General features: G+C 38.2%; 1 protein-coding gene across 1 annotated transcript in view; it reads left to right on the forward strand.

The window, feature by feature from the left end:
* The window catches only part of LOC126241329 (toll-like receptor 2), a 150,403-nt gene that overhangs the window by 94,711 nt on the left and 43,613 nt on the right, over positions 1-12,079 (forward strand). The window contains exon 8 of the mRNA XM_049947998.1: positions 5,770-5,957. Coding sequence (XP_049803955.1) covers positions 5,770-5,957 — 188 coding nt within the window. The remainder of the gene's footprint in view (positions 1-5,769; positions 5,958-12,079) is intronic.

Consider the following 12,079-nt stretch of genomic DNA (forward strand, 5'->3'; position numbering starts at 1 on the left):
AATCCTTTACCATGTTTTTCACTTTTCCAAGATGTGTGCAGAAGATTATTTAAAATTCTGATCAACTGTGGAATTCCCTTTGGATTGTTGACAATGAAATCACTAAATTTATAGCTCAATATATTCATTATTCCCACTTTTTCATTGCCATAATTTTTATTCTAGACCAGTTCTTCTCCATGAATTACAGATAATCTATCAATTAATTGACAGATATTATTTATCCAAACACATTTGATTGGTTTTTCTGAGTATTTTTTTACTAAGCTCTTGCCAACCTTTTTTCAGTGCTTTGAAATAAATGATCATAATTTTTTTGTCTCAGTTCTGGAAAGAAATCATCAGGAATATGTTTTACAATATATTTATATTTATTCCTCTACTCGATTTTATTTTATTTGGATTATTATCAGAATATAATAGTCCATAATGGTAAAATATATCTGCATAATTTGATAAATCAGAACCTGTGAATAATGTATTGATGTCTTGCATAGTTATCTGTTTTTGAGTTAAAAGATTCATTAATCGTTCTGTACCTTCATATGTCCTATCACCAATAGTTATTTTATCTCCATTAAATATTACTGCTAATGTACCTACAAATTTAAATGAACCAACAGGTCATAATCCAAAATCTTTATCTTCACTGTGATTAATATATTCTAACATTCATTAACTTATGTTTATTTTTTTAGCATTTTACATTTTTTCTATCTTCTCCATACTTCATTAATAAAACTTGTGTTTTTGATTTTCTTAAAGCATAGTCGCACTGTGGACTTTCATATTGTTTAATTGGTGGTATATCATTTAATTCTTCTAACTGATAATGAGAATAAGGAATCATTTGCTTTTCAGCTTCTCTATTTTCTTCAGTAGCTTTCAAAACATCATCCCCTAATCCTTCACTTCCTAGTTTAAATTTTTCAATTACATTGATAACCGGTTAATCTTCTTTTTTATATGTTTCATATTCTGTTCATAGTTGTTTCATCCATTTTTTAAATTCTTCCTTTAATTGTCCTTTTACTCTTCTATTTCGCCTAGCATTTTTACCAAATTCTGGAACATACTTTGTAATTAATTAAATATTTTTAATGTCTAACATTTATGTTTATGTTTAATGTTTATGTTGTAATGAAATTCTGTATTTTATTTCTGAACTTGCATTCATTCAGTTTTCTAGTCATGTCTATCGTAAAATATCCAGATTGATAATCCAACATTTGCTACACCTTTCTTTAAAACCATCTAACTTTAAAATACCACCATCGACCTCATGTTAAATTTGATTTAAATTTGTATCATGTCCAAAAATATTTTAAAAAATTGAGTTATCTCTGAGCAATTGTTTAGGAATTTTTAATATGTTTGACTTAAATAAAAACAGTCGATTCCTCTATGTCTTCCTCTAGTAAAATATTCTCTAAATATGTCTTGATTTTCAAGAACAAAGTCATCAAATACTATTATTGAATTATTTAGACATTGATATAATGCAGTAATTTCTTCATTAGTTTCAATAAAAGAAGTTTTTTTCTTGTTACACTTATCTTCAATTTTTATAAATTTTCCATATCTCAGTTGATCTAAACTTTTAGAACATATGTAAAAAAGATTAATTTTATACCAATTCAAACATTCAGGTGCTACAATATAATAATCAATCCTGAGTGATGTTGTTCCACAATCACTTGGTCCTATAACTGCACATCAAATATGATTTTGTAAAAGTTTACTGTGTTTATTTATTTATTTCTTTTCTGGAATTCTTATTTTTGGTTCCCAATCAGTTTTCATTTAATTAAATTATTTTTAATAGTAAATGAGGAGATTATTGCAACTGAGTGATAAGTCATTTGTTCTTAAAAAGAGATTGACTGTACCTATACAAAATAGCTTTCTTAAATTTGCACTGATTGGTTTTTATTCAACTGTTTTAACTCCAAATATTACATCAAAAATAATGAATTATATTGTGATGGTGAAACAACAGAAATTCCTGTTGCTCAATATAGTTTGAAAAACTTAGGAAAATGCATTCATTCGAAAAATCCAAATATACATATTAATGCACATGAAATTTTAAATAGAATTGCAATCGAAAGTGGCATTTAATTGTATATGGATATAAAAGAAAAAAATATTGCATATGTTCTAGGATTTAGTAATCAGTTCCTAAAATCATTCCATTTGAATTAATTAATGTAATTTTTAATTTGGCTGGTTGAATGTTTGTGAAACATACTGGTCATTTTCATAGAGCAAAAAAATTTTACTGCTTCATTGACTTCTAATGCAGAATTTGGTGGACCAATAATTCATGAACCAAAGTATCTGGTATATATTGCTATTTTTGCACCTATTCAAGATTTGGAAATTACTATAACTGATCAAAATTATAATTTGATTGACTTTAATGGAGCTTATACATAAGTAATTTTAGAAATTTTTTAATAAATTTAATGCTTATTAAATCACGAACAAAATCGAGAGTTGTCACATTTAATCATTCCTTGTGAATAAGAAGATTAAAAATAATCTAAATCTCTCCAATAAGAACACAGAGCTTAATATTACAATTAGAGATGGATTGGGGTTCATCTAAGTCATGCACAATTATGTATGAGTTTTAATATTGTTCGAGCTGATGGTTCAGATTATCCATCATATGATGGAAAATGCAATATAACGTTAGTTGATAACAATGTGGCAAAGTGTTTGAGGTCATACATATAAAGAAAGGAAACAATGTTTTGCCTAGAATGGAACATCCTTTCATTTCTTCATCTGTCCTTATGAGATTAACTTTGACTATAGCCTATGGAAGGTCATACCCTTAAGAATGCCAAGACAAAATGTAATCATCGAGATTTGTTTGATGGATTTCTTAAAGATTGTAACGGAGTGATTAGGGAAGGAAATTTAACAGAAATTTTTACTTTGAGTTCAAGTGGTGGAGATGCTATTTTAGATGGGCTGAAAAAACGATGCTGAAATTGAAATAAAAGATACACTTCCAAAAGGAGGTAAAGCTGCAGGAACTGCAGTAGGATCTATGAAAACTAATGTTCCCATTGTAAAGTACGAACCAGAACATTCAGTAGAGCTAGAAGAAGAAAGTTTAAAAAATCCAAAAATTCCAACTTCTATCTTTGAATCACTAACAGTTGAAATAGCCAGATTAGAAGGAAAAAGAGATTTTGATGTAGGTATTACTTATTATTATAGTTCTACAGAATTTGATATGCCTTGGTTTATTTTCGTTGTTTTCGAAACTAATAGAAAAAATATTCAACTAAGTGATTCTTCTTTATTCGGTCATGTTAAATTGCAAAATATCTATATGAAAGATGGAACAAATGATGTTTTTCCTCATGAATTATGGAATCTTGATCCACCAAATAATTATTTAAAAGCATATGATGCTTTTCTCGATTTTAAGAGAGTCCTCAGTTGAATCATGAAAACTATATAAATCCCTTCAGTTTTATTGAAAATTATCCTATTTTTGTTGTAATTTTGTCTAGAGGGATGAATTTACTAGCCACACAGAAAACTACAATGCAACTATTTGCCACTTTTAATGATAAAATTCCTAAAGATACAGTTCCTTACATAGCAATGCATGGTAAGAAAGGTTTAATATATGATGCTCAGCATTGAATTTTGAGTGAAAGTTTTTAACATTATTATTTTTTATTCTATGTAAATGGATACTCTACTGCAGAAGCTAAATAATGCAAGCAATTCTAATTTGTTTAAAAAGATTAGTGAGCTAGAAGTAAATGAAATGTCTTACATTATGTGGTGTGAACATTTAAAAACTAGATATGGAGAGAAAATTTGTATGGAGCTTGATAATAAATTTAAAATGTTTTTGCTGCACAGGTTTAATAAAATAATAACTGCAACTTTCAATTTTTTGACGATGGTAATATTAAACTAAAGTATAAAGGAATGAAGAGAACTGAAAATAATGATAACGAATTTCACGATCTGGAGTTCATTGTTTGAATAAATTTTTTAATCCCTAGGTGATCTCAGGGCTAAATTTTCAAATATAATTTTATTGATTTAATTTTTATATTTATTTTTGTGTGTGAAGGTGTTTGATCATTATATAATCTGTTAGTGCGCTCAATGTGTCCATTAACTACTCAGGATCTAATTATTATCGATGTCTTCAGTTGTGTATGTCATACCGCGAGACATTTGTTAAGTTGCTTTGTCCCCATTTGCTGTAGGAAGTGTTACACAGTATAAGAGTAATTATTTTCACTGGTAGTGGTATACTTACATCTATATACAGAGGGGTCCAAAAAAGGTATCCACTGTTTAAAAGTCCATACCTTGTGCAAACTAATTGACGGAGTTGTCTCATTTTTGGTGAAAGTGTAGTTTAAAGTCCAAGTTAAAAGATATCACTGTAGGTGTTCGAAATGGTCACCATTAACATCCATACACAAACGATGCCGCCGAACTGCAGCACGAACTACTGACTACAACGTGTTAAGTTGGATATTTGCAAATGAATGTGTGATGGATTCTCGGAAGTTCATCCAGTGTGCATGGCTTTTGTCGATAAACGACACAGGTAAAAGTTCAGAGGAGTTAAGTCTGGGGAACGTGGTGGATACTCCACAGCACCTCTATGACCTATCCATCTTCCTGGTAGATTTTCGTCGAGATATGCCCTAACAGGATTTTGGTAATGGACTGGGGCACCATCTTGTTGAAAGTAAACTCTTCTATCTCCATACAAGTCTCGGATTACGGGTAAAATGGATGTCTGAAGCTTTTCAAGGTACACCTCACCGGTAACTGTGCCGTCTGAGAAGAATGGCCCAATCAATACCCGGTAAGACAACCAACACCACACATTTACTCCTGGCAATTTCACGGCTTTGTCTACATGGACGATCGGATTTTCGGCGGCCCAGTAGATCCACTTGTGGCGATTTGCTGTACCACTGAGTTTGAACTGTGCCTCATCAGACCACACAATCATCTCTGCAAACTCTTCATCGTTGCGCACCATGTTAGTAAACCACTCGCAGTAATCCGTTCTACGATCTGGGTCGTCCTCTTTCATTGCGTGTAGCAATCATGGTATGTAGCACTTCCACTATGCTGTCTTCAAAATTCGCCGAACACTTGAGCGACCCACTCCAGTTCCACGGGCACACAGTCTCACAGAGTTGTGTGGTGAGCGAGTGAGTTGTTGTAACACACGGCGGGAGTTTGCTGGACTTGTTACTGTTACAGGTCGTCCAGATTGTTGTTTGTGTGCATCTTTAACACAGCCTTCGGCTTCAGATTTGTGTAGAATGCGACGAATCGTCAAACGTGTCGGTGGCTCTGTTTGATTGTTTGATGCTCATTTCGCCATTGCCGTTGAACCTCATTAATCTACTTAAAATACCACTTCGTAACTGACTTCCTTCCATCGAATGTAAGCCTTGCGCCAGCCATGTTTACTCGAGTAATTAGGTGCAACTAAGAACAAAACACTGGCTATCTGGTGAGTGCCGTCTGACAAAACAAAACAATGCAATACAACGCTTGTGTGACGATTGCCGGAGCAATACACTATTACACTACCAAAGAAGAGACAACTCCGTCAGTAGTTTGCCAGTTATGGACTTTTAAACAGTGGACACATTTTTTGGACCCCTTTGTATTTCCATTTATTGCACTGTAGGTGGTAAACCTGATCTCTGATGCTAACACAAACTAAAGCGATTGCTCTAATGTGTCACATAGGTCAACGCGGATCGACTGTCGCTAGAAGGTAACCCACGGGCCGCGCTAGGGCTCCAGAAGAACACTGCTACGAGCAGAGTGGCAGTCGTGGACCTTGGGGAGAGCATCCAGCTCAACTGCGACCCTTGCAATGCGCAGAGTGCTGTAGCTCTGCAGCTACGACACTGGCTTACACGTCAGCTGAACAAGTAAGACTTATCAAACGTGCTACACGTGCTAATGGGTGCATTACACTAGGGACTTTGAATTCTTGTACCAACACCTACAAAGGGGCAGAACCCGACAGTCTCTGATTGCAAAACCAGTGGTAAACATCTTGAACATGTTATATCTTATAAGTACTTACGGAATGGGAGGATCACGTAAAATCAGTATTACGGCAGCAAACAGAATTAGACTTTGAAACTAATCCGCATTAACAAAAGTCTTAGGTACGAAATGAAACCTGCGAGAGGTATCCTCTTGTCATCACAATAACCAACTTCGCTTGCTATGAAATATTCCGTTAATAATTTGGCTACTGCGCACAAGAGAAATAATATCACAATGGCAAAAAAGCATTAGTGTATTCCTGATTATATCTGTTAAATAATGGTTGCTTGATCATTGTAGGAAGTAGGGTTCGTAAGTCGAAGCCATTATCACAATTCAAATCATCTATGAAAATTCAAAACCAACATGGAGTGTCATTGCAATGCGACTTTTGAGTAACAAAAACAGAAAGCTAACATGAAATATTGAAATTAAGTATGTGGGACGTTGACTGACATCGTTAGTAAGACGGAAATGAAATCAAATCAGAGTTCATCATCTGTGCATCTCACTTTTTCAAATAAACAATAGAGATAACCCAATGAATCCCGCATCCAAGAAGCCCATACCACCAGGTTAATGCGACCTGCTCTGAGTACACTCTCTGTGATATGGAACTAACTACTCATGTTATAGCATAAACAGACACGTACATCTTCAAACTGCACAGTCAGCACGGAATGACAGCCAAGAAGTGAATGATAATCGTTCAGCGACGACTCTCAGGAAACAAGTGACAGGAATACCAATTTCTCTGGTGTGACCCGAAACTTCGTTATCAGGGTGCCAACAAGCCTGTAACCAATGTGACAAACGTAAAAGTGCCTAGACGCATAAATATACAGGTGAACTCTGAAAAAATTTTCCTGCCTTGGAGTACAAATACGCATAAACAGTTTACTAGATAGCAGCTGAGTTTAAAAGGTCTTCCACTAGAGGTGGTTGTGGCCCACGCATCTTCTAGAATTGTAGGCAGGGCAGGATTAGCCAAATACAAATACTTTTCAGATAGATATCAGTTTCTCAGGTTTCATGGAGAACGGAAAGTCAGGATTGTGTTGATATCCATAGATACTTGTCTAAACTGAAGTGGGCACAGGGCGCCTCCTGCTAAGGTACCCCTGCGACCGCACCTCAGGTATTTCCTCCAGGAAAGGAAAATGAATGATCAGAAATGTTAGCTGCCAATATATGTAGTAGCAACAGTGAAGTACGGACGACGTGGTGTTCCGCATGGTCCCCCTATTGCGCTTAAGAAAGCGCTAATTGCGGAAAGATATGGACACATTTTACAGCATAGTGAACTGCGTACAGTAAAGGAGCAATCTGCAAACGATTATGGTTTGTATCAGCAGGACAATGTATTATTTCAAAATAGCATCTGTGAGGCAATGGTTTGCGCTCAAAAACATTACAGAAATGGACTGTCCAACCTGCCCAGAGTCTTAGGAGATACCTAGTGGCCGCGCGGTGAAGCCACGAGGTCTAAATGCCTTGCACGGTTCGCGCTGCTCCCCCCCCCCCCCATCGGAGGTTTGAGTCCTCCATCGGGCATGTGTGTGTGTGTGTGTGTGTGTGTGTGTGTGTGTGTGTGTCTGTGTGTGTGTGTGTGTGTTGTCTTTGCCGTAAGTTAGTTAAAGTTAGATTAAGTAGTGTGTAAGCCTAGGGACAGATGACCTCAGCAGTTTGGTCCCATAGCCCTCACCACAAATTTCCAGTTTTCCGAACCGAGTGCAAAGTCTCTGACATGAGACAACATCGATTTCGCTCTAGAACATAGCGGCTAACATCACTGCGTTCTCTGGTTTCGGCTCTTGAATAATAGGCTGCTGTTCCTAAACATTCAGACTCCGCAATGAAGTATTTCCAGCAGAGCTCAAGCCGACATAAAGGTGAAGGCTGAACCTATCCATACAGTAAGGCTTTCTAAATTAAAATGTAACGGGTTATGTACCTATGTCCCTGCGAATAAATTGCAGAATGTCCCCCAGTGGAATCGTACTCGAATGTGATCGTCGTCTGAGTTAGTGCAGAACGCGGACATATTGCTGGAAATGATGCCACTGCGTTTGTCAGCGGTCTAGGATTCCTGGGTATGACTCCACTCATCTGTCCGTGCTCTAGTAACGACCGTATCTTACTCCTGGAAAAAAAAGATTCTGGAACCGAGCTTCTGCGGGACACCAGCCTGCGATGTATAATGACACGGAGCTCCTTAGTGAGTCACTTATGTCTAGATTCCAGACTAGGGACTACGACATGCTTGGGGCAACATTTAGTAACTCATTTTTGGTGTGTTCAGAACTGATCGACCAGAATCTTGGCAACGAAATTTCGCCTGATGTTCCCATTCAGACTAACAACAGACCACTGTCAGGACCGAACACTCAACATGCCTGTACACTGCACGATGCCAGTGATCCTCATGCATACCCAAAATAATGCAAATCTCATTGAATTTCAGTTACGTGCTGCTAATGTATAGTCAAATGATAACGTGGCATTTGCTGCGGTTTTTCACTATTCTCAGTTCGTAGCATTCTCTAATCGGAGAATGGTCGTGTTAGGCGACGAGCAGAGCGGCACATTTTATTTTATGCTTTATCTACATCTACATCTACACGAATCACAGAAATAGGACATTGTCGACAAGACGGCTCAGTAATCTTCCCCAGCAACATTAGCCGTCATACAGATTGCAGACACATGTTCGGCGACATGACCGGCCATAATATTGCCGAGAAATGGACGAAAGTGAAATTGAGGAAATAAGGGGGCTTTCTCGCATTTGCAAGCCACAAGACGACAGTTAGCAAGAAATCGACAAGTCGGACTTCAAAAGGCATCGCATCAAAGATTTATACCGCACGGAAACCGCAAAAACATCATCCGCTATGTCACAACCGCAGGAAAGTTTGTGTTGGGTCATTGTGACAGACGGTCGTCGTAGCGGTTTTCAACAAAAAGTAAGAAGAAGACCGCTCAAAAGTCACTGAATAACTGCATGTAACACTCGCGAATTCTGTCAGTACCGAAACAACAGTAAGGAAGGTCCAGAGGCTGCGTTACGCAGACAGAGCTGGAATTGCAAAAGCATACATCAGTGGTGCAAGTACTTGTAACAAGTAAACGTGATGCAAAAGCAATATGCCCTGGACCTTGGAGCAGTGGAAGCAAGTCATTCGGTCGGATGTTTCTAGATTCATAGTTTGCAACTTATGGCCTAGTTTAAGTCCTAAGAGTGAAACACAAGGGGGGGGGGGGGGGGGGGGACAGGGGGGGGGGGGTTCGATCCTGATTTGAGCAGCCATACTGTGGTATTCCATGGGCTCCATGGTTACTCTGTAAGGTGCCATTATTGCGAAGGACTATGTGACCATTGTATCTGATCAGTTTCTTCCCATAATATAATGTTTTTTCCCCAATGGTGACGCTGTGTTCGAAGTCGACAAGGCCCCTGTTAACACAGCTCATATCGTTCACGACTGATTTTGCGAACACGAGGGCGAACTGCAGCGTTCCATGTGGTCGCAAAAGTCAGCATATGCCAATATTATTAAGACTTTGTGCTCTACTGTGTATAAAATGGCTCTGCACATCCGTCATCACTTGCCACTATTTTACGGAAGAGTGGAGTAAGATTCTCCAGAAAATCAAACATGACCCTTATTCATCCATTTCGAGGCTACTGGAAGGTGGCTAGAATGCCAACGGTTTTCCTACACCCTATTAGGGAGAGGTGCCCGACCCATAGCACAGAGACCGCATGCTGCCCAAAGCTAGTATCAGTGCAGCCCAAGAAGTGAGCATATATCACACAAGTGGCAGAAAAAGCGATTAAATTCCGTTTTTCTTTTTAATTTATGGTAAATAGACTATTCTCAGTCAGAGCTCGCGCCACGCGATACTTTTCTCTCTTTGGTCGATGACACTTTTCTTTTTTTTCTCTCAATAGTTTATTAGAAGTGTTAAGTATATTATGTGTGGCCCAAAAACATTCTTATTCTTCCAGTGTGGCCCACAATGTGGTTCACTCCCTGTAAATGGCTTGGATATTCGCCGGTAACTGCTGTCATTTGTGTTATATTATGCTGGACATTTGTGTTGGTATGTGGTAGAATAATAATTAGTATTTTAATAATCTTTGTTTATGTATAGTTATTCATTTGATTCGAAAGCTCTCAATGTATGTCACACGACAGATAAATGTACAGACTGGATTTAAGGTTTCCCGGTGGGATGACTAAATAAAGCTCCGAGATTGGAGCCGGGGAACGTGAAATCTTGAAACGGTACTTCGGCTGTCTTTCACTCATCATGCTTAATGTGAGTAGTTCACAGTGGAGACTGCAAGTGCACGTCTCCAAGTCTGTACTAAACGTGTGCGCGGAGACGCATGCGCATGGTGAACGCCCTCCGTCGAGTTTAGCTCCCTCTTCAAATATTGTTCAATCTGTGGCAGGCAGGGACATGCTATTCGGTGATACTACATTCACGTAACGCCGAGATAAAACGCAAATGTCAAACTAGTTAGATTAACATATATACGTGTCGTTAGGCACAAAATGTTACGTTTCTAACGATGTTAAACAAATCACTGGGCTCCACGCCTTAACGAATAGAAAGCCGCCACCACGAGTGATAAGATTTTCCACCAAACCTATTTCCATAGATCGTTCAATAACTGAACCTCAGAAGGAAGTCGTCAGGACCAACATATTAGTGGCAGAATAATCCAGAGCGTGTCGTTTGGAGATACAACGCCTGCTTATGGGTGACTTACTGGTCTGCGAAAGGCGATTGTGGCGATTATGTTCAAAGCACTTTTCACTTTCTGTGCGTTTAATCTGAACAATACATTGTCTCACTGGCATGATGCTCTGTAAACGTCAGCCTTCTGAAAATGCAGATCATCATTTACCGAAACGAGAAGCGCTTATGTGCTGCGTAAGTGAGTGGAACTTTACTTTAAGATAATTTTTACAGCCTAATTTTGATAAAATGTTACAGACATGTGGGAGGAACACGTAGGAATGGAACAGTTTCTTCTCCTTTTGATCTTCTGCGTGATCACGTTTGTTCCTCCTCAAAGGAGTGCTGATCTGATGTGGAGAATATCCATTGACATAGAACATTAACTGCAGGTGTTCCAGCTCCTTTGCCAGGCTGTCTCTACCGGAAATATGTGCCAGAAGCACCGAAGTTCCAAAGACGCCCATAGTTTGCGCAGGTTTGTGGCAGCCAGACGCCAGCAAATACACGCCCATATGATTGTGTGAGTTTACGGTTAATATGATGTGACAGTGACCCATCCCATGTGAGACTGACAGCGGCATCCAGAAACTACAGACAGGCAGCCGCTTACCTCCACTTCCGCTGTAAATAGGATATCCTCGTAAACTGAACTGATTTTTAAAAAAAGTTCCCGATGGAATCCAGTATAGTTGAATATTATTATTGTTATTATTATCGAGTCGAGGGCATAAAATAATTACAAAAACTAATAAGTATTAATTCACATAACAAATGTGAAAAATTAAATATGTACAGTAGTATTTATGATACAGATTCAATAATATATACAAACAAGCAGCAGATAAAGAAGCAGCAGATAAACAAGCAGCAAGATGATTATATTTTTTGACGGGCCCAGGATGCGGCGGTTATCACAGCAGATTCTCTGGCGGCAGCAAGATCACAGATAGTGCGTGCAGCCGGTAGATTCCTTCAGACTAGCAGACGTTGTTCGTCCTGTACGTCACCACACTGACAAGTTTCCTCCTCATTACTGAAGCCCCACTTCCTGAGGTTAACTTTGCACCTTGACACCCCAACTCGCGGTCTGTTCAAAGTCTTCCTGGTCACGTATGACAGGTGTGAACCTTCGGCTATTTCCTCCTTGACCGTTATGTAATTGTCTTCAGCTAGGGAGTCTCGCCAAAGCTCCTCTCTGCGAGTTCTTGGAGATGAACGAATTCTATTGATTGGACATCTGCAT

The sequence above is a fragment of the Schistocerca nitens genome, chromosome 1 (assembly GCF_023898315.1).
Source record: "Schistocerca nitens isolate TAMUIC-IGC-003100 chromosome 1, iqSchNite1.1, whole genome shotgun sequence".
NCBI lineage: Eukaryota > Metazoa > Arthropoda > Insecta > Orthoptera > Acrididae > Schistocerca > Schistocerca nitens.